The sequence below is a fragment of the Melozone crissalis genome, unplaced genomic scaffold, assembly GCF_028551555.1.
Source record: "Melozone crissalis strain CALT ecotype California unplaced genomic scaffold, PUWL_Pcris_2 ptg000004l_1, whole genome shotgun sequence".
NCBI classification, from domain to species: Eukaryota; Metazoa; Chordata; class Aves; order Passeriformes; family Passerellidae; genus Melozone; species Melozone crissalis.
In genome coordinates, this window is record NW_026535782.1 from 41,491,203 (window position 1) to 41,515,303 (window position 24,101).

The 24,101-nt window shown below is 38.8% G+C and overlaps 1 protein-coding gene across 5 annotated transcripts in view; it reads right to left on the reverse strand.

The window, feature by feature from the left end:
- TNRC6B (trinucleotide repeat containing adaptor 6B) overlaps positions 1-24,101 on the reverse strand; it is a 119,323-nt gene that overhangs the window by 48,112 nt on the left and 47,110 nt on the right. Inside the window, exon 1 of one of the 5 annotated variants that reach the window (XM_054276141.1) lies at positions 20,344-20,573. The exons of the other annotated variants lie outside the window; for them this stretch is intronic. Coding sequence (XP_054132116.1) covers positions 20,344-20,348 — 5 coding nt within the window. The 5' untranslated portion in view covers positions 20,349-20,573. Of the gene's footprint in view, positions 1-20,343; positions 20,574-24,101 lie in introns of those variants that run through there. 5 annotated transcript variants of the gene reach the window in all.

The window sequence follows — 24,101 nt, forward strand, 5'->3', positions numbered from 1 at the left end:
CCAGTACCAGCTCTGTGTCACCAGCTGGAAATGCAGCTCTGGAATACTTCCTCTAAAAATGCATTAGCATAGAACAAAAACATAGCTCTGTACTTAGTGGTCCAGTGAGCAGGAAACTAATTACTGACACATCCTCTGCAGAAGGACTGCAGCAGGTAGCTAAATGAGCCAGCCTCCACTCCAGGTCTGTACCAGACACCACTGCATTCAGCAGCCCAGGTCACTTCCACAAGTGAGGCTCAAACCTCTCCTGGCAGCTTTGCCAATGTCTTACTGGGGCTTTGAACACGTTACAAACTGGGACACCAGTATTACTGCCACCTTAATAGTGCATTCTTGTAGATATGTATGAGAAGTGCTATTAAAACAATACTTACTATCAGTACAACTGCAGTTAAAAATGAAATGCCAACTACTGACTACAGCATAAATTTGATTTTAACAAAAGAGCTCCATACTTTCTTAAGAGTACAAACTTCTATATTAAATTCCAAGAAAAGAATTATTTTTCAACACTAAAAGAGTCACAGGAAATTTATTTATTTCCCATAGTAAGGTAACTATGCCACAGTGCACACAACAATTATGACACTTGTTTTAATGTCAGAATGTGACATTTCAGAAAAGAATACTGAATAAGTATAATACAGTTTAATCAAATGAAACACTTTCTGCCAGAACATCATTTGTGGCACCAGCAGAGGCTGCACAGACAGTAAAAAACTGGATTACACAGAATCTTTAACAAGTAGTTACACTTATTTTAAACTTTGACATTTATATATATTTGTGCTTCTCAGTCAATAAAACCCTAGGACCTAAAAGCCATCCTGGTAAAGATCCAGGCTATCTACAGATAAAGAACAGACTTAAAGAGGAAGGTGAAAAATAAAGAAAACATCAGACAACACTATTACAGTGTTACTTGCTGCACTTTTTAACACACTTGAAAATACTGGAGGCTTTCTTAGCATTCATGATATGGCACTTCAGATCAAGAAAAAAATTAAAATATAAATATCAGTGAAGCAGTTTCTATTCAGTGGCTATTGAATTACTGGGAAAAAATCCCTCACCAAACCAAGCCAAGACACAGCCACACTGCTCACAGGCAGCTTCTACTGAACAGCAAGATGCTTGAATTCTACCTGCATGGGGATATTATAAGGATACCCTCGCAGTTGCAGAGTGGTGTAATTTACATTTCATTTTGGAAGGGATCTGACTGCTTACTTTTATTCAGTTTCCAAAGAAACACTCTAAATTTATATGCTACAAAAACCAAAACACTTTATGCAAGTTAAAAGTCTGACAAGCACATTACATACCTCCAGAGCTGTGTAATATTATAAAATTTTCCACATGCAGTGCTTCAGGGCACTGTAGTAATGAAAATAACATTTATCAAACTGTAAGTCATTATTTTAATTATACTAAATCAGAATACTAAAGGTAGAATGTATTTAATTTTATCAGTGTGAAGTTAAGAACAAGGCTTTCCACACTAAGTTATTATTCATTGGTTGTAGGTCAAAGTGGAAGAACCAGCAAGTTAGGGTTGTTTTTAAAATGTATTAGAAGTTCAAACAACTCTGTACAGCTTGCTCAGATTTTCTTGGCAAAGGTATTAAGGTTTGTATTTTCCACTCCATTTATTACCTGAGGCAATATTTATTTTTAACAGGTAAGAAAATTCATTCAGTTACTTGCTGCAAATATTCAGTTACAAACTTCCAGGCCTGCCATGATCCATATCAGGAAGTCTAAGTTAAGGCAGAAGCAAGTAACATATTTTGCAGCTCTGGAAAATGCTGTATAAATCTCAACAAATTACTCTATCTTGGAACAAATCTACCTAAATATATGTTCAGCTGAAGCCAGGCAGGTAAATTCTTAATATTCCATTACTACAAGGCACACTCCATAAATTAAGGCTTATAACTAGGGTCACATAAAGCATGGGAGTTTAAATAACTGCTGTTCTTCAAGACTACAAACCATTGTTTATCCTCAGTAGGGACAAACACTGCTCCTCTTCATCCTTAGGCCAGCTAAGCTGAGAGCTGAAGCAGGACAAGTAAAAAGCCCCCAGGAACAAGATGTCCAGCCAGACTGCAATAAAGCAGGACAAAGATGCAGGTGCTTTCAATCTGAATTCACCGTACTGCACAAGCATAAACTGGCACTTACATTCAGCTGTGCCTCACACTTCACTGGGCAAGCTGCTCACCTTGCTGAAGTACTTCAAATAAAACTTTTGATGCCCCTTGTTCTAAACCACACCTATGCGTTTTGTGCAATGAATAGAATGCAGATACAGCACTGTATAGGAAATAAAAAAATAAAGGAAATAAAAAGCCCTGTATTTGCATGCGTGAAGCATGGCAAATAACTATTTAATGTTATTGTGCCTTATATAATTAGGTAAATGTCTAGCTGGCTCAGTCTTGAAACAGATGTATACTTTTCAAAAGTTCCTCACTATCTTGTAATTTTAATGACAGTATGTAATCATAACCTTCCTCTGTCAGTTGAGGAAAAAACCTCATAAGTGACTGAGATTGATATTATTATGCAATAGTCAAATACAAGATGCTATAAGAGCTGACTATCAATCTTGACAATCACAAAGCTCAAATACAGACAACATTCAGTCTGAAGAAAGAACTTGTTTACCAGCTGAGTACCATGGATTAGTGAGCTCTTAGAATGCAATAAAGATGATATACAGTGAAGTTGCATACTCAACTCAAATGAGAGAGATCTGTAACAGGCAAAATCCAGTCTGGTCTGTGAGCAGGTAACACACGCTCAAGTTCTCATGTTGACTCTGCAATGCAACTGTCACATCCACTCCCTTCTCACCCTCTGCCCTCGGTTCATGATCTGTTTCCTTAAGAAATACCTGCTATGTTTAGCAGCTCAGTAAAGTTGTGTATGCTTGTTTACTTTTTACCTTTTTTCCCTTAGAATGGACTTGGGGGAGGAAAGGACAGCATTTAATAACACATGCTGCAAAACAGAGCTTTCCCAGGATATGTAACAAAACAAGAGACTGCATGACCTGCTCAAGGTTACAGAATGACTCCATTGCTCACTCTGAATTCAAAACTCGTATCCTTCTGACTCCTCCTGCATTTTCACTAATAAAATAATACCACTACTGAACACTTGCAGAGTTCCTTTCATCACAGGATGTCAAAGGCCTTTATAAATATTAATTAAGCATTGCAACAACACTAAGACGTATGTAAAACTTAATTCTGCACATGAGTAAACCCAAGCAAAGAATAAATAACTATGTTCAAAGCCACAGGACAAGTCAGCAGTATGGAGAGAAACGGCTCTTGCCATTAAGGAGCACTCCATTAGAAACAAGGACATAATTAATACCTCAACTGTGATGTGAAGAGCCCTTGATCACCAATACATTACTATAAAACCTGGTCATGTGCAATCCTGCAAAGACCACACTAAATTTCAGGCAGCATTCTTAGGAAGACACTAACTCTCTCTTCCTCCAAACACAGCAAACAGTTCTCATGAGACTTTTTAAAAATTCTGCATTTTTTGTTTGGAAACTTTCCTTAGTGAAGATAAGTATGAGTGTGATATTCTTTGGTAAATTAAAATTACCCAGTGATACTGAGCTCAGACACAATTCAAATATGAATTCAGACCTCACAACTGCAAGTAAGCTATTTCTTAACATTCAATCATGTACTCCAGTAATTAAGAAAGCAAAATACCACAGGTTTTTTTTGAGAACTCAATGTCCATTCTCTAAAGAAATAACCACAAGTTCAATAAAATGCACTGTTTTTACAAACTATAACGGAGTCATCACTTGAGTGAGTACTCAGTGATCTTATAACTTCAGATAACATGTCCACATCTGACCTGCAACAAACATGACTCTTTTGCAACTGTTTTCTCTTTCCAATAACTGAACTACAATAAATCAACCCAAAACACTGATAGTTTTACTGTGAAAGCTGACCACAATAAAACATATGCAAGTTAATTGCTTCTATGTACTGCCACATTTGCAGACTTTAATGACAGAAGTGAAATTAATTTTTGTATTTCTTAAAATTGTTGTTAACCTACTGAAAAACCCCAAGATGACCAGCTCTAAACTACTGCTAAAAACTCACTTTAAATTCAGTTTAATTTTCATTACTCATTTTTTCCCCTGAAAGAAAAGAGAATCTGACATTAATGTCAGCAAAAAATACTTCTGCTTTGGAGAAAGACAAAACAAGTTGTGCTAAAAATATTTGCAGATTCACTTTGCAGTGAACTCTGTATGAGAAAAGGAGACTGTTGTTGCAATGTTAACAAAGAAGTTAAATGAAAAATTATGTAATTCAGATGTCACCCCAACAGACCTTCAGGTTTTTCACGGGTTATTACTTTTAAAAATATTCTTAATAGTTCAACAACCAATTTTCCTTTGCACCAAAATAACAAGATTCAGTGAAGGCTGACAAAGAATTAGTTGGCCGAACAGAAAACAGGTTTGTGTGTTGTGTTTTACATAACAAAGTATGCTTTTCATTTGGCTACTGAATGAATGCCTGGACATGGTGTTTTGGATTTTTTCACCCTTTCAAAAGGACAATCTGGTAGCAGAAGCTTAAGTCTCTGGGCAATAAAGTTGTGTATCACCCTTAAGAGTTTATCTCAAGTTCTCCTATAGCACAAAACTAGAGAGCAACTCAGCATTATATTTGGTACACAGCTTTCATCACACAAAGCATTTTTTCCTACTCATTACATGGGACAACAGCTCCTTAACATAGTTCATGTTATCATTCAAGCATTATGCCTTCAACAGAGGACTGATGAAATTCAACAGCTTGGCTTCAATAAATGGCCTTCCACCCCCACTAATTCTTCAAAAACCAACAGCCCAAAGTTGCTGAGTTTTCCTGAATTAAACTAATCACCCAATCCTCAACAAAAATGTCTTGAAGAGTCTAATCAACTCACTGCCACTTAGAAGTAAGACCAAGTTCAAGATCAAATACTGCTGAGATGTATCCCAACATATCTGGAAACCAAGAGGGAGCAGCCTCTCAGTCTGCAGCTACAGAAGTTTTACTGACAGTGATGGTATCATGTGCCCTCCAGACAAACAGACCTGCTACAGACAACCATTACACATGGAGCTCTCCATGTCTGGAAAAGCACAGATATGTGATTTTAGCCAGTACTCAGTGGAGTTTCATTACCTTCACAAAGCTGCTGATCTCCAGCTTTTATCTAGTAATGGATATCCTGTGCAAAATGTCTAATTGTGTTGCAGCATTTTCTCACACTTTTTTGAGTCAGTCTAAGTCATGGAGGACTGCATGTATACAAAGAAAGGAGTTACAACTATACTGTTACAGACCATGGTTGTAGTAGGGTCATCGAGATTCCACTGCAGACTACATAAGGTCAGGATTCCCTGTGCCAGTAGTAAAGAGATACAGTATTTACTGCATCAATAAATCACTCTATTTTATAAAGCTACTATTCAGTATTTGTTGTCCATAGATAACCACAGGTGATAAAAACCTAAAATCTGGTGAAGCAGCAATGTTAAACTGCAAGCCAGGTGTTTCAGAGTGAAAACCAAAAAGCTTAAATACATTTACCACTCCAGGTGTAAAATTAAAATACTGTTCTGTCATACATCAACTCCGGCATGCATTTCAAGGTTTCTTTACAATATGAAAACAGATATAAACTTCCTCCTTCCCCACTTTTGTATGAAGATTTAAACACTGATAAAAGCTACCTTGATAAATTCAATCCCATAAGCCATGTCCTTCAAATGGCTTTTAGGATCAGATGCACTGCACCATTGACAGGATGGAGCAATATTTGTAAATGCACATGACACTGATGAAGTGAGTCATTTGCTAATACACCATGCCCTCCTCTTGTTGGGGAGCTTGCACCTGCTGTTAAAAGGCTGCCAGGCAGGGATCAGATCTCATTAGATCCTCAATGAGGATGAAAGACTGCACACCCTGCTCAAGAAACTAGGTAAATCACAAGGGAATTAAAGTCTTCTCTTTGCTGCATTGCTACAGACTTTCTAAAGGCCAAAGGCATGAGACTTACTCCTAAAATGTAAGTGAATAAATGGAAGGTGTGGCTCTTACTAAGAAATTTGATACACTCTCAAACACTGAAGAAAAGTGAACTTCATTCTGCTGAGTTAGCTCAAAACAAAGATATATGGTAGACTTGACATCTACTTCTAAAGCACCAAGATCTCGGGGGCACTGAAAAATGACTGTGTTTGATGCTTAGGTTATATGGTAAGCACAGAGATTCTCTGCAGAGCCTGATGTGGAAGCATTTCATCCCCAGAGGCTGCTTCTCACCCTTCTTACTGCAACCAGCTGGCCCATCCTCTTCATTAGTCATTTTTCATTCAAAAATGAGATCAATAAATTATTCAAAACATCACAACTCAATACTCCATGTCATGACTCGTGCCTTATTAAGATGTAATCTGAAATTATTCATTGGCATGCAGAACGAAAACGAGAGAATTATAAAGACTCTGTGCAGGAAATGGGAAAAATGAAAACACCACCGAAGAAGTGCAAGATGTGACTTGTTTTGAACTGTAAGAAACAAAAAATCCTTCCTTGTGAAACTACTTAAGCAGCCAAAAAATTCAAAGCCTTTCCAAACTGATTTTATGTCCTCATATAATCACTTGAGTTTTGAGGACAAAGATTTGATTCCGGCATTCTATGAAAATGATTACCTGAGATCTCAGAATAGCATAAAGAACCAAACACTCTCACCAAGGCATGCAGCATCTACAAGCACCACTTGCACTCTCAATATCCATAACCTTATTTTTGTCTCTCCTCAACTGCAAATTCAGCACTCATATGCAATGCTGATCACTCTTCCAGTTAACAGCATCACATCAAAACTCTGAAATCTACTGGTTTGCTGTTTGCACAGGATACTGTAAAAAACAGTGGAAAAGACACAGACCACCAAAACATGATGGTAAGTATAAGTGGCATTACTATACATATCCCTAAATTTCAAAGACTCAAATTTGCTGCTGTGCTTTTGAAGAACACCAGATTTGACATTAGCTATGCACCCTTCTCTCCCTGTGATGAGCAAATATTCTAGCAATAATTCTAAAGGCCAACATTAAATTCCTAAGCATATTGTATCATACATCTACATGTTAAGATATGACTGAGTATGTATCAAGGAAAATTCCTTCTATTTTAGAAAACTCCTAGGAAAACTTCCACAGTGTAATTCAGAAAGCAAATAAATATCAGTAAGGAAAAAAAATCCCACCTCTTTCTCACATGCATACAAGCATACCTTCTGTGCACATAATGTACAGCAATGTAGAAATGTCTCACTCTTTGAAGGTTTTTAAGCTATAATTTTTCCTCATGTTCTTGGCAAGCTATGTTTGGAAAGGTAAGACAGCTGTCAGTATGCCACAGAAAGCATTATCAGGAAGGATATTACACGTTCACTCAAGAGCTTTGTAAGGCCACAGAAAACTGTGACTACCTGATGATAAATACATTTTTAAAGAGACCACTCCAAGGATAAATCAAGTTAACACCACAGTTACCACTAGAAATACCACTGCTTAGTCAAATGTTTTTTCTAAAAGAATTAAAGCAGGAAGCTACTAGAATCCAAGGAACAAAACCATCACAAGCAGCAGCCAGTGCATTACAATTAAGTCCTGCACCCTGAATCACACATCTTCCTGACTGAGAAAGGAAAACACAGGCCTGTGCTCAACACTGTAGTGCCCACCTTGCCCATTACCTGTGCAGACAGCCTGAGACACCCACACAGGGTACCTTAGAAAACTGTAGAAATGTTTCTTCTCCACTTCAAAAGGACTGTAAGAGGGAGGAGAACAGCATTCTGCAGGCCGCACAATCATATCCGTTTAACAGTTTATTTTAAATTAAGTAGCCACAACAGTTATGAGGCAGAAGCAAAATAAATTCCAGAAAATAGTCCATTAATAAGCAGAGATGACCTCCACCTCTCACAGTCACTGATCTGGTAGGCTATTTTTGATTCATCCATTTTTACAGTCCTGATACTGTGCACCCAATCTCTAGCTGCATTTTTTTGTTTAAAAAGTTAACTTTATTTCATGCCTTCTAGAAATAAAGCACAGATTAAACCACCTAGTCTAGACATGCAACTCTTATTAACTGCTAAATAAACAATAATTTCCTTATTTCTTAAGCAATGACATTAGAAAGTTTAAGTGAAAAGTGTTCACGGTATCCTCAGGCATTTGTCTAAACTAAGGGTAGTCTCCCACCAGCAAAGAATTTCTTTTAACTATGGCTGCAATTTTTATGGAATTGGTGCCTGCCCAATCTCAGCAGTCAGTCATCTGAGAGCTTTTCCTATTTGCATTGAGCGCAGTAGGCAAGATTTCTGAAATCTCATTCCTTGTCTCTTTCCAGGAATTATAATTTACAGCTTAAGTGATGAATTTCACTTGCTGCTGAAGTAATTCACAGATAGAGTACCAGATCCATTCCTAACTTCAAGCCCATGTCAGTATCTCCTGCTTTTGAATACAGTAGTTTAAGATAACTTAAGAAATTTTTCAAAATATTAAATAATCAATAAGGACTGAATACACATCTTGCTTACAAGTGTCCATTCACACTCAAAAAGATGGAAACATTTTATAACTGACTACACATTACTATTAAAGAAGACATTTCTCTTGTGAACCAAGCCAGCTCTAGAATATCTCTAATCCAGATAGGCTGCATTCCTTCACAACATGGAAATTCTTGTCAGAAAATTTCTTCAACATACAAAAATTTTAAGATGACAGGAACTTGCAGACCATGTACAACATGGCTATGGATAATCATCCAGGCATGGCCACTCTCTTTTTTTGTCACAGAAGAGGGAAATTCTAAAGTAAGACGTAATCCAGAAAAGAATTCAGAATGAGGAAACTACTGAACTGCCACCTCAGAGATTACAGAAGAAGATGACCACAACAGTACACAGAAAATAAAAACGTTAAGTTACAAGAAAAAAAGTGAGGTAAAAATTATAGTGATATAAATGAAATTTTAGCATTTAACATATTTTTGAACTACCAAGATTAAGCTGATTTGTCTTGTTAAATTCTCCATCCAAGTAGTGTTTGCTACTTTTAGGTTACTTTTTGCCTTGCTGCATTACACAAGATTATTTTTAATCAAAACCAGACATTTCTCATGTTCAGTGATGTCAAAGAAATAAATGCATAAAACTCACAGACTATAATCTTCAAAGAGTAACAGAAATTCTTTATTTCTGAGTGGTTAGAAGTGTGCACCCTTTTTCAGCATCAGTCCTAACAGAAACAGCTAAATCAGAAGAGTATTCAGCACACAGATGCACCTAAGTTCGGCATCTTTCCAGTGATGAATATAATTCTGACCTCTGCTGACAGAAGACCTGAAGACTCCTATCTTTAATTAACAACTACCCCTTCCTATCTAAATGTCACAAGTGTGCAACACAGCAGGTTCCTTTTTTTAGGCACTAGACAAAAGCAGTGTATGATCATGACACAGATGTCAGATATTCACTGTTCCACAAAACACTGCACTTCTAATCTAGTCACTTAAACCTTCTCTCGATCCTCTTTAAGAAAGGTAGCTCTGCATAAAGACAGGTCAACTCTTTGCTGCTATATAAAGTTGAAGGTCAAAATACGTAAGCTGATGTGGGAGACTATTTCCTGCTGAAAGAAAAGCCCTTTAAACACTAGAACCTCAAATCTAATTTGTCAGCTTATTGATGCTTCCATGCGCACTGCCGGTGCAAAGCATCTGTCTTTCTGTGAAGCCACTCTTTTGGATAAATGGTTAATGCTACCTAGCAGAAAATTAGCATGACCTTATAGTAGAAGCAATACAGAATTCAGTCACTTATGTAAGCATTTAAAATTCCAAATTTTAGGTGAAAGACCAGACCTTCAGCTTTAATCAAATCTATCTGCTAAGCTGGAGGTGCCAACTGGACTTCTGGTTATCAGTAACTGTGACCTACACTTGACTGACCTAAATGGGGAAGTGCACCAAGTAAGAGTCACCCAACTTTTTCTTATGCCCTTTCTAAAGAGTATAAAAGAGAAAAAAAAATACATTTGGCTTCACTGGAAACATTTTTAGTCAAACCAGCCCTTTATATGCTCACACTTAACTAACATCTTTTAACGAGAGAGTGGGGGAAACTTTATTCAGCCACTGAAGCTATGCTACTTAAATTAAGGGGCAACACAGCTCATAATGAAACAAGTTCATCTGGGTCTCCCACTCACCACTGCAGAATCTAGCCCATAACACTGTTACTGGTGATGACTGGGCAGCAACCCCAAACTCAGCAACTCATCACTAGATGGCTACAGTATTTCTGGAAGACCGGCTGGGAAGAACTATACAGTTTACTTACAGTACATTACCAGCTGTAATAGGTGAATAAAGCAAGTCCTGCCACAACAAAATCTACCTCTGAAGTGGTCCAGGCTTATGCAACAAACCTGACAAACCCAGTTTAAATGTCTTCTGAAGCCACAGCCGAAGGCAAGTGGGACTTGTAAACACTCAAACAGCTGAAACCAAAAGGGAAGCTCAAAGGGTTTTCCACAGGGCTTGGTTTGGAGCAAGGGGTTGTGTGGCACTTGGCTGCTCATTGGGTTTAAACCACGACAGTGCATAAAAAAAGAGGGTGAGTAAAAAAGCAGACCACTGTAATACTCAAATTAATTATTCTGATTTTCATTAACTATCAATGAATATTTTGGATGCATCCTCAAATTGCACACCACTCAGAGTCAACTCTTTCCAAAAAATGAGGCACTGTCACATTGCATACACCTGGAGACATCAGTGTTTCAACTCCTCAGGAGGTATTTCACTGTTAAGCTTTTGATGGACTGTTTTGATGGACTTTTACATTTAAGCTTTTGACTTGGACTTCTTTTTAAAATTATTTAGCATTTTTGTTACTTTCGACAAACAAAATTAAACTTACTTCCTGGTAAGCAAACAAAAACCACCTCAGTCTTGTGTTTTGTTCTGGGTTTTTTTTTGCATTGCTTGTATTCTCTGGCTGAGTTCCACATTCCTAATTTAGGAAAATAACCCTACTATACATATGCATAAAGCCTCAGTTAGCAAAACATAGCACATAGATTAATAAAAGTACCCCACGTAAAAAGAAAAATTCTACTTTGCTACTAGAGCTTGCTATTAATGACATTTTGCCTGGAAAAGAAGTCCCTTTTACTGTGAAATGGACTTTAAAATCCCTGTCAAGACTTTTAATAGCAAAGAAAAAGAATTCATAATGGTGATGTTCATTCTATAATAATATTTTAGATCAAAGCCTTCTTCCTAAAGGGAGCTCCTGAAATAACCAGAGCTGCCCATACATTTAATAGAAGCTACTCCAAGCTTTTACTTCAGGAAGGAAGAAAATACCAGGCAGCAAACCTTCAGCAGGTTCTCACTTCTTTCATACTGCACTGAAAGATAACAATGTTTAAAGCCTCATTAAAAACTCCAGTGTTAAATACAGAATGTGAATTTCAGTTTAATAAACAGTCAACTTCAGGCAGACCGTCTCTGAACTAGGTTTTCACTTCTATTTTAAAACATCAAAGAAAATCAAATTTCAGGGCATTTTCTTTATGTCATTAGTTTTTCTCAAGGTAGCATGCAGAGCAGTAACTTATAAGCCTGAATTCCTCTACACTCAGAAAAACCCCTTAGTCTGACCTCAAGGCACTGCACTAGGATTTGTCACAATTTGTGACCCAGCTATGTTAATCACGCTCCTTAGCAAGTGGAAACCCACAAGTGCTGGACCAACTTTTAACACCAAAGTTTCAGCTCTTGAATTTTGAGAAAGGCAGATTACACAATTCCATCTCTTTACCCACATTATGATTTTGGCTAAATCAGCTTTGTTCCCTTAAATCCACGAAGGGGGAAAAAAAAAAAAAAAAAAAAAAAGCATCATTCTATTCACAATTCAATACAGCTGTGTATGACTGGCTTCAGCCCCAGGCCACAAGCCAGGAACTTCTGAGTTCAAGTCTGGCTCTGCCTCTGCCTTTCTGTGTGGCCTCTGGATTTCTCTGCTGCTCCTCTAACGTCTGTACACTTACCTTACAGAAAGGCACTTGCTTCGCTTGTGCAGGCTTTTCCCAAACACAAAACTCGAACTGACTTTGAGAGCCATTTTTATTGTGTACTGAACACCAATGCCCTGCCAAGGAGTCTCTACCTGTCAGTTGATACCTGGTGGTTTTAACTGTAGTAACTGCCAACATGCCCTTATTACACATATGCGTACACACACCCCTGGCAGACACACGCAAATAGAAAAATACGCAGTAAGCTGGAAAATAGACAATTATTTCAAAGCTTCTTAAGAAACAACATGAAAAAATGAAATTGAGTTACATGCTATAATTCAACTTACAATGAAGAGCTATCTGCAACCTTGTTCTTTTTAATGCACTGATCCAGTGATGAAGCCTGTTTTTAACAGCTCAGTATGAAACAAGCAGAGTAAGCAATGCTCAAGTTAAAATGATCATAGCAACTAATATTTAGAACATTACCTAAACAATAGAAGGATGGCCTAAGAATGCAGAGGAGAAGAAACATTTAAGCTTAACCAAGTTATCTAACACTAGCTGAAGCATCATTTAAAAGGTAAGTTTTTTTCAAGAAAAAGATCAAGAGAAGTTACATAAATTTAAGCTGACCCTGTACTTGGCAAGTCCGTGGTAGGAGAGTTTCACTTCACATCACCTGGCCTGAAGCAAAACGTTACAGCCTTTTCTGAGTGTGAAACGTGCAAATACAGCTCATCATCTTTAAAACAGTCACCTTTAAATCCACATCTGAGAAACAATCTTGTCCCCAAAACTTTATCAAGACAGGCTGAATTTCCAAAAATTAACTTGCTTGGTTTTCAATGGCCCAACTAGAGCAAGCTAGCTTAAAGAACTCTGCATCTGAAGCTTTAGGGTACACTAAGCTGCAAAAGTAAATTTTAGACTCTCAAAGTTGAGCTTTTGTCTGCTTTTGCCTTTTTCATCTTGTTATACCTAAAATCTGGCAAAACCACACTTCCTACGGTTTTTTATGTCAGGATATATATTTTATTTATAGTAACTGGCAAATGTAGAGCAAAACTATCTCCTAATATATAACATAGCAGAGTTAATTGGATGCAGAATAATGTGTTATTTTGTGATAAAAATAGTCACTCAAGGACTTAAGGAGAAGTCACAATTCCAGAACAGCTACCATGTAAGATGAGGTGGTTAAATGCAAATTCAGATAGCTTTTGCACAAGAAGACTAAACTGGTTTCAACAGCTGAAAAATTATCTGCATGTAAGGCTTAGGATTCTCCCATATCTTCCTCTCTCCCAGCATTGCTTGGTCTGGTTGATATGTATCAAGCAGATAATGTGAACATTACCTGCAAAAGAACAGAAATCTGGACTCTGTAACTAAGGCTATTTAATTTTAAATTCCCATTAATATTGTACAACTGACTTCTCTAGCACCAGCTGGGATCTCGTTTTATACTAGGCTGAAAAAAGCTTTTGGGGTTTTACTTCAGGTTAACCAAGCATTTTAGAGGCAATTTGAACGTAGCCCACATTTAGATTCCCACCAGTGCACATGAACTTGTAATGGCACCCACAAAGAAAAACAGAGCTAGATATAAAATTACATATATATATATAACCTCAACAGGACATTCTCTATTTCCATGTGCCATATTTTTAACCATTTTTATGTGCATTATTTTGTATTTTTCTAATATTTATCATAGAAGACCCCTTGACTAAAACAGTGAGGTAATAACACTAATAGTACCCAAGTAAAATTAACAAAATAGGAAAGGTTTATTTATATAGTCTTAACTAGGATATAGAAGAAGTAATTTTTAAAAATTCACATGTGAATGAAACAATCTACTATTTTCTACTTCACTGGACAACTGGTGTTTAGTGTACATAGGAATAAGCTAGGAAAAAAACACATGCTAAGTTTTGGTACCCTCTGTCCTCTCTTCCCCTGCATATAGAAGGTAGTCATTTTCACTTTTATTGTCCTCAAATTCTCTCCAAGTAAGAAGCAGAACAGCCTGGAAAAAATCCAGCAAGAGCTACCAGATTAGGATTTCCAAGCATTATAATACCAAAATTCACTTGCATGTTGTGATCAAATCATCCTCCCTATGAACCCTCAGCAAAAGGCTGAGCACAAACATGCTGTGTATTTCGCGGGCTAAGTGATGTATCAGAATATTTCAGTTTCACTTTAGTTGATGAAGTTCCAGTGCTAGCCAACCTCTTGCCAAAGAAAGCTGTTTTGTAGTCAAGCATATCTAGAGTACAAACACAGAATTAATGTGTTTCAAATCAGACCCTGAATCTGGCATGATTGCTTAAGCAAAATTATATACAATTAAAAATATAAATACTAATACAGAAGCTGCAACAAGAGCGTGAACGCTGCTACATTAGCACCCTAATATTAAGCTGCAATGTCTTCTACTAACAATACTAAAATTCAAACCAGGGGGGGAAAAGTGGAAGGAAATACTGAAGACTTATTTTAAGGAAGGTTTAAGTGACCCAGGACACTGCATCCTGGAAAACTGGATAGCTCAGGCACAACCAAGTTCACAAACATACAATGAACCAGAATGACAACACATTTGTGTACATTTGCCACAGAGCACATGTAAAATGGGACAATTAAGCTCTACTCTAATTAATGGTTAAGTGGCATTAACAGATTATACATTTAACCTTTCCTATTTTCATATAGGTCAACTAGCTCAAAAAACTCAGAATCTACAAAAGCTATTTTAAAAACCCCAATTCCAGCAGTTCCACTGCAGCTTAAGTTTTGCCATTTTCCTATGTACACAGAGGCTGTGCCCAAGAGCCACTGAGATTACAAGTGGACAGCAGATTTATGACAATGTTATTCAGCAAATGCTGTGCTTAATAAGGGGAAAAGAACCCCACTGAGAATACCAGAAGTAATTTTCCTGCTGTTTTATTTTTTAAAGAAATACTTCTTCTCTGCTTCATAAATTAAGGCAATATTCTGCTTTCATTCAAGTCAATTCAGCTGCCATACTCAGACCTGTATTTCAGGAAGCCTTAACCCTCCATCTGCTAAGCACACTGGGAAAGTTGAGCATGCTTCCCTTATAATTTTAACATGCACAGTGGGGTTTATTGTAGTTTTAAGGAACTAAAAAAGAATGGTCACCTTGATTTAAAAAATTCATGTCTTTCTGCTTTTTAGTTGCTGAAGTAACTATGCTGTTCAAAGCACACCCAACTATGATGGAGCTCTACATCAAACTGAGGCTCTTCTGACACAAATTAGAAAACTACTTTTTTGTTTGCAGAGAATATATCTATAAAAATAAGCATTAAAAAGCTGAAGCGTTTTTTCGCCAGACTACCTCCCTGTATTATTTCTTGCTGCTCTTATTGAAGCTATCTCAAAATTTGTTGATCTCCCCCACTGCTAAAATGTGGCCTCACACATCCCATCCTAAGAGAAGAACTCCCCTGCTGGCATGAAATCAAACACAATTGTATCTTGATGCCTTGTTTCAGTTCTGCTGGAGTAAATTCCAAGGTCACATTTCATTTCTAAAAGTCTCAATTTAACACACGTTTTTATTAATATAAACATGTTTTATATTTTTAAGCATTTTTCCACCTATCAGTGTCATGGTATTTTTAGATGATTTTCTCTGCCTAAAATATACAAACATCCATTTAACTGAGTTCAGACACAAATGGCAGCACTGTAAGGAGCAGTAGTCAACTTTCACTCTTACTAACTATGGTTTTTTAACAGAACTGCCCTCACTATCTCCAGATGTATTAGCACACATTTTTCCATGGTGTTTAACACATTTGGGTTTGTTCTGCCTTTAAAGTACGTCTTGTGTTTTATTAATCTATCTTCTCTTAGGTATCTGAAAAAACTCCAAGGGTTGTACCTTATGTTATGTTTTCCCATGTGACTAAACAGACTAATTAAAAGTAGTCTTTAAAGTACAATATTTTAAATGAGAAGTCCTTCAATTTACTCAGGCTATAAACACCCAAATATCACATGAACCAGTTCTTAAGATACAACTTCCCAGAAATTATTAGAAAATATACACTTGTAGTAACAGCAGGGCATTTCATCCCTAAACTATAATGCCAGCATACTGTACACAGACAGGAAAACAGCCTTTAAAATGACAATATCCATTAATCTTAGGAATTCCCTTCAGAAGCCTGTTGATGGCACCAAAAAAAACCAAAAAACCAGGGTTTCCATATATTATGCTGCTCCCAGAATATATGTTCTGTCTCAGCAAAAAAAAAACAAACCCAAACCCACCAAAACAAAACAAAAGCCCAACCAAACAAAAACAAAACACAAAACCCCCTGTTGTGTTCTTTAGTAGGAAGTCTATGTGTAAAGGAGAACTGAAGCAGTGACAAGTGCTGAATGTACAGCTCTGGACTGGAATTCACCACCAATACAGAAAAGCACCACAAATACAAAAAGGCACCATTCCTCCTGTCTTCTAAAGAGCAATTATGGCACCATCACAACAACAAAACATAAATATTCTCCATATATAGTATTTATCTCCATGATAGCCCCACATTTGCCTTCAATGCTGAAATGGCCAAAACCTGTTACCTTGACACCCAACTTCAACCAACTTGTTTGGCCAATATTTGAAAAATGGCACATGCAATCATACCATGTAAGACTGCTAATGCTAGCATTACATTAGCAACTAAAGATTTCAGAAGAAATACATCTTTGTATTAATCTGACCTGAATTTTACGTCATAAATTCTGGAGCAATAATGTTAGCCCAATATTTAAAGTTTAGGTACTTGAAATCAAAGGTAACAAAACTAGAACCCTGATACTCACATCTGCTTCCCTAGACAGGAAATGAAATACAGGTCCTTGGAGCTAAACATCCTATGTATCTTATTTTCTTGCCTCAAATTTTGAGCTGTTTAAAGAGGAAATCAACACTTAACAAAGTGAAACAGCTCTTAGAAAGGCAGTAGATGGTTTCCTCATCAATTAAAGCAAAAATCACTGTAACTTTTCCATGATGAACTACTACCAGCTGAAGAGAGTACCAAGGGTGCAGCTTCCAAAAAATATTGTTCAAAATAAACTGTAAGTTAAAGGTCTCACCTTCCACCCTGCTCCAAAAGGAATGTAGATCCATAATGACCAGAATTAAAGAACTTTGTTTCAAGATGCAAGACAAGTTTCTTAAGGGGTACTAGGAAACTTGTGGACAAAAATTCTCTTCCAGAAATAGTGTATTTCTATGGATTTTTCCTCATAGATTTGACACTTTCTCCTCTACCAAGCCACCTATTAATAAGTAAGAAACAAAAATCTTAAAAAGGTTAAGTTCAGCTGAAATCAGCTGGCAAAGACTGCATGATCTAACAAAGTTTCTTTTTCTTCCTTCTCAGCAGGAGAGAGAGAAGCTAAAAGAAAAGCAACTGAAACTAAGCATACTGATCTTTCAGTCACTTGTTTTCCCTGAATTTTTTCCCATTAGAACTGCAGACTCCTGTATATTGAAGCTCAATGGTAATAAGGCTTTTCTTGTCAATTATTTCTCAAGAATCTCTTAGATGTAGTGCAAAAATCTCCAGGGGTTCTGCTGACTACAGACTTCACTGCAGCTTTCAACCTACTAAAACAGTCTGCTTTGGAAAGGGAGTGATTCCTGTAGATACCAACAATAATTGACATGCAAATGCAAACAGAAAAATTTAATAAAGCTTCTGAACTCAGCATCGTCACTGCAAACTGAACGAAGCAAAAAAACTTCCCCCACCCCCATGCCTCTGTAAGCTTCAAACTGATCTAGAAATTGCAACTCAAGTCAGGTCTCTCAAATGTAAGCGTTTTGTTCCCGCTGTACTGCAGGAATGCACCGAATACAAACAGCGTTGTGAATTGCCCAGATTCACACTTAAAATCCTACGGCTGCACAGACTGCACAGCACTCAACACAGCCCGCAGTGAGATCTGAGGGGTCAAAAGCATATTTGTAACAGGAATTATTTTAATTGGTCCTTCCTATTCACAATTACAGTCTCACAAAGCTGCTCAAATGTTTGACAGACTCCTTATTGGAATGATTTCTATTATTCTCGATGGCTGCCTTTTGTCTGACCCACAACAGCTTCTGTAGCCAGGAGCAGTAGCAGTGACTGGGAACCACCCTGTATTCCATCACCTTAACCAGGAAGCTATACGTGCAAACTTCTACACATTCTGCAAGCGTGCAATGCAGGCAGTAAGGCATGAAGGCAAAAAATACACAGAAAAGGCAAGAACTGTTCTGAAGTGCAGATTCTGAGAAGACTACATCCTACAATACTGCCACCTCAGGACACAACTTAGGTTTTCTTTACTTCCTCAGTTCAGCCATCCCATTCTACAGCAATTATCAAATAAATTGCAGTAACTGATGTTTCTGTCCAGTAAGCTCCAAATCTGAGAATACTTCTACTTTAAACTGCATTTGAACACAGTTCTAATGTCTAATTATTGTTTGTCCATCAACAGGTAGATTCCACATATTTTAGCTACATCCAGATCTCCATCGAGCCCAAGAGGGTGTTGAATAACACAAGCCATCAGGGTACATCATGTCAAAGACACTGCACGTTTTTAGAGCATTTCCTCAGTTACCTGTCAGTAACATGAGGGTGGAATCTAGTAAGTTCATTAACCCTAAGCAAAGGGCATGTGTTACTTCATGTATTAACTGAAGTAACACATGTATTAACTACTAAATGCTTAATGACCGAAATTACCAGCAAGAAACACTATGTAAAATTTGAGCAGAGTTCTCTTTTATTAGCTTTCTCTAATTTAAAATTAAAATAATTCCAAAGATACTACCTCCTAATTTCCATGAGAAACAACACACTGCAGAATAATTTTGAATATTTGCTAGCCAGTGCAGAAAAAAAAAGTCCCAAGATATACAAGACTATAATGACAACAATCAGATGCATTTTCAATAAGCTTATTGAAACCTGTCGCCTCCATTTGTGTTTAACTGTATGCATGTACGGCCACAAAGAAATATAAAATACGAGCCATCTTGTAGGTTTACAAAGTTGATCTGCTAACCACAATTATTACACGAATACACTGCTATGTGGAGTACATTCACACGATTATTTGCAGAATTATCTGCTGCTTACATGTTCAGCTACAAAAAAATATCACAAAGCAATGCCTGTGAGGAAGGGGTGAAATATAATGTACACCACCACAGAAATTTTTTCATTTAACCCCACAGAAAGGAGCATTACATCACACTCTTACAATGCAGGAGGAGGGGCCTGTTCTCAAAAAGCAAGCTCCAGCTATTTCCCTTTAATTTTCTGCTCGGTTCTGGAGGGAGTTGCAAAAATAACTCGATTTAAATTTTTAGCAACACAGAAGGCTGGGGGGGGCGGGGGGGGGGGGGGGGAAGCGAGAAAGTAAGTGTAGGCAAAGGGCTGCGCTAAGGTGGAGATGAACGCTTGCTTCCCGTAGAACACGGCAGCCCGGCCGTGGCAGCATCCCGCACATTCCTGAGTACCTGGCGCACGGCGGACGCGCCGCCAGCCCGTCCGAGCCCGCGCGGAGCCCCGCGGCGGCAGCGCCGGGCCCGGCCGAGCCCCGGCCCCGCAGCGCTCCCCGCGCCGGAGCCGCCGTCCGTCCCTGCGCCCGCGGAAGGCACGGCCCCGGCCGGCCCCGCTCCGACCCAGCAGCAGAAAGAATGCGAGCTCGCTTTTATACATGCAAATTTTTGCAGCAGATTTAAGAGCTCCGGGTGCTGTGGGGAAGAAATGTCGCTTTAAAAAGCCTCTATTTAAATAAAACAAGATTTTCAGCACTATCTTGTACTTCGCCAGCTCGAAAAATACAAACGATTTTCTGTAATTTGCCTAGGTGTTTTAAATTACAAATATCTTCCAAATCCACACCGCACTCGTACGGTGAGCTCCTTCTAAAAAACCCAAAAAATCCACTAAAAGTGCCGTACACGTACAAGCAGACAAGATCTGAAGCAAGTCTTTGTGCTAGAAAAGACACCTCTGCCAAGCCACGGATGGAAACGGTCAGCTCAGGCTCCTAAAGAAATCAACTGATAGGTAAAAACAATAAAACAGAAACGTACCACTAACCTCATAAAGTGCAGCAGTGCTTAAATCCAGCGAGTTGAGGCATACAAGGTAGAAATGGAAATGAAAAAAAAAATCCAAAAATGGTTTTGTGTTTTTGCTTTTTTTGTTTAGGTTTTTTTTTTCTTTTTTGTTAATTTTTTTTTTGTTTTTGCTCTCTCTTTTTTTATTTCAAACGTTCAGAACCCAGCAGACGCTCCGTCGGCCATTTTGGCTGCGCTCCCTCGCTCTCTCCTCTCGCTCCCTCCCTCTCGCTCCCTCTTGCTCTCTCTAAAGGAAGCAGCTTTTTTGTGACCTTCAAATACGGGCGGCTCACGTGACCCCGCGCGCGCTGTCACTCACCGCCCGGGCCCGCCCCGCCCCCCGCCTTAAAGGGACAGCGCCCTGCCCGCACCGGGCCGGCCTCCCCGCCGAGCCCCGTGCCAGGGGGTACACTGGGGAGCCCCGAGAGTACGGAGGGCGGCCCAGATGGAGCTGCTCTCGTTAAAACCGGCTAAAAAGACAGCACCCAATAACGCTAACTCCACATTAGGGCTGCAGAGCCGACAAGCGGCGGATGGTGAGTATTAAGTCCCTCCAGCCACACGCGCTGCTCTGCGGTGCACCGGGAACACCGACCCCAGCGCTCGCCTGCAGGAACCCCCGTTTTAAGCACAACGCCCTCCTGACTCAAGGACCGGAGGTTCATGCTCGGACCAAAGTTAATCCAGGCTGTAAGCGGACTGCCCACGCCACACGCACGCATAAACCCCGAGATCAAGGTCCAGACACGGGAACACCCGCAGGACAACAGAGCAAACTCGGTCTCTGCCGGCTTGAAGTCTCAGGCTGCAACTCAGCCATTAGGCAGACACTCCACAGCCTTTTCCCAACAATTTCCATAGAAAACTGCTCTAACAGCGGCTGAAACAGAGAAGCCCAGCATCTTGTAACATTAAAAAAAAATCTGCGGGATGTTTCCAGATGTTACTGTGCAGAAACAGTAAAGAATACCGCTCAGCAAAAGCATATGACACTGGTACGACCCTGCTGTGAGGAGACCTGCTCCTGAGTCAGCCCAGCACAGGTAGGAAATGCTGGAGCTGACTTTGTAATGGAACCATGCCTGGGGAGGGAGCTGACGGCTCGCTCGGGAAGCTCTTGGGAGCACCCTCAGCATCGAACCCTTAAAATATACAAGTTTTTAATTCTGTACAGTTATGCACCGTAACGATGCAGAACGTAAAAAAGCCAGAAACACACCTGAACACCAGGAGAACCTGTAACATGGACACCTTGGTACAGACTTTGTGTCTGGGTGTGTGCAAATTGCTTTAAATACGCTACAGCAAGTGAAGTATGAATACTGCCATCTCAGACATACAGCTACACTGCTGCTGTGCTTACACTAACTTAATCATTCTCTGTAAAATTAGCCAAAGATTAAGTGCTGCTAAATCCTTTAGACATAAAACCACTGATAAGTGTGAGGCTAAGTCAGGCAAGCGGGTCCACTCTGAACCTCGTAATTTTAATGGGTCTCCCTTACCCTTTGCACTCTTACTTTTTTTTTTGTTTGTGTTCCCAGTCCCTGCACGAATTTCTTCAAATTGATTATGATCTGATTTTCCTTGCTATGCTTCATCCAGGTAGTAAGCAGTATTCTGAACTGGAGGGAAAAAATCCAACTCCTGACCCTGCACAAGCCACCCTAAGAATCACACCATGTGCCTGAGAGCTTTATCCAAATACATCTTGGATAAGACAGACGTGGTGCTTTTCCCAATACCTTTGACAGGAATTCTTGAAGCATCTAAATCACCCATTCATGACAATACCATGGAATGAAACTAACTTGGAGATCCATGTGAGGGCACTCCAAAGGAATTAATTTGAGGGGGGGCAGAAGCTGCACATCTTATGAATGAGAATAAAAATTATTAGTATGTATTATTATTGAACATAAGCCATTGGCCTCTGCAGGAGGCTATGCAAGGCTACTGTGGCTCTGGTTCTGACATGTTTTGCTCCAAGCCTCATAATAAGGTACAGAAACTCAAACGGGGATTCTGCCACTGACAGGATTCCTTCAACAGGACTGCAGCCTGCACTGTGACCATCTGTCTCTGCAGGCTCAACAAACTCTGGCAATAGCTAATGTCAGATGCATTCTGGGGTACTCAATGAAATAGAAGCAGCTGGATATAACTGCTCAGGTTGCTCTGCCTAAACCAGAGCAGAGAATTGCCCTGCTGGATGTAGCAGACTGGAGTGTTTTGTGGCTGCTCTAATCCAAACATAGCAATTTAGGAAATGTGATGAGAACTCGGGGAACATCTTATTTGTGGCAAAACCCAAAGAGAACACCACAATCACTCTAAATTCCTAATGACAAAATCCAAACCAACTGCTAGGCATCCCATTCATACAGTTTCATAAAAGAAAAATGTAAATTCACATCTATGAAACAGCCATCCCCTCCTGAAAAAAATACATCAAGTACTGCAGCTACATGTTCTATGCATGTTCACACTGAGTAAGACAGTATGCATTAAGCTACAGACAATTTTATTTCTTCTCAAAATCCAAATTGTTTTACTGAGACCTATAAATCCTCTTAACTTCACTAGGGTTTGCCAGCTCTCCATTCTGAAGTCCTGAAAGCCTTTACTTTAAGGAGCTGATAATACTGTGACGACTTTCACAAGCAAGCACTCACTTGAGTTGCTATGTATCCAAGTTGAAATAACTGCTATAAAATTTCACCTTGCCAATGTTCTATTGACAAAGCTTTTTTAATCAGAAAGTAAGCAAATTAGTGAACCAAATATATTTAGAGAAGCTAGTATGGGTAAATCTTGAATAACTGTATCTTTAATTAAAATTTTTCCATTAAACTACCATTTCAAAGGTATCAATTCTTTACTTATTTTTGTTGGCATATTGATTAAGATGGCTAACAAAAAGGTTTTGGGTTTTCGTTTGATTTGGGAGGTTTGTTGAGTTTTAGTTGTCTGTTCTGCATCACAGTAGTTCAGAAAACAATGGAGTAGAACATAAATATACACACAGCATATCCAAAACCTGCACCTTCCTTTTCAGAGGGCAATTGCATTTCAAAAACCTAACCATTAATTATTCTGATGCCAACAGGCTGTTAATAGCCAGTGTTAATAGGTTATAGCCTTGTTATGTGCTACTAACTTATCTGATTACAAACAGTTCATTTCTAAGCTCCTTCCATCTGAGGATCATAAAGCACTTTAAAATCTTTAATGAAGCCTCACAGTGCTCCTATGAGGACAGTATCCAGTATGAGCAGACATATACATGCACATTAAGAGAGATGCTTACAATCATGGATTCCCTGCACTAGTATCTCAACAGAGACAGGAGAGGAATAGGTTTTTCAATTCATATTAAGCCATATTGTGATTCTAGTAAGAACTCATTCTTTTTGATGACCTATCAATAAGAATCAAGCAATTAGGCTTCAATATTATGTACACAGACATGCTCCAGTGTCCACTGGAACTGAGGCATCCACACCCTCCAGCTGTTGAAAAGGAGACCTGGTCTGTCTGACCTGTAGCTCTTTACTCAGATTTAAAAGGATCTGAGTTCATCCCAGTCCATATGCAAAGCTCCCTCTTTCATGAGCTAGCATTTTGTTTGGGCTCAAAGTCCTACAGTTTGATGTCGTATCTTACTTTGAAGGCTGCACCCTCATTGTCCCAACACTGGACCCCACCCACTGGGCTTTCTATACTGCCTATACACCC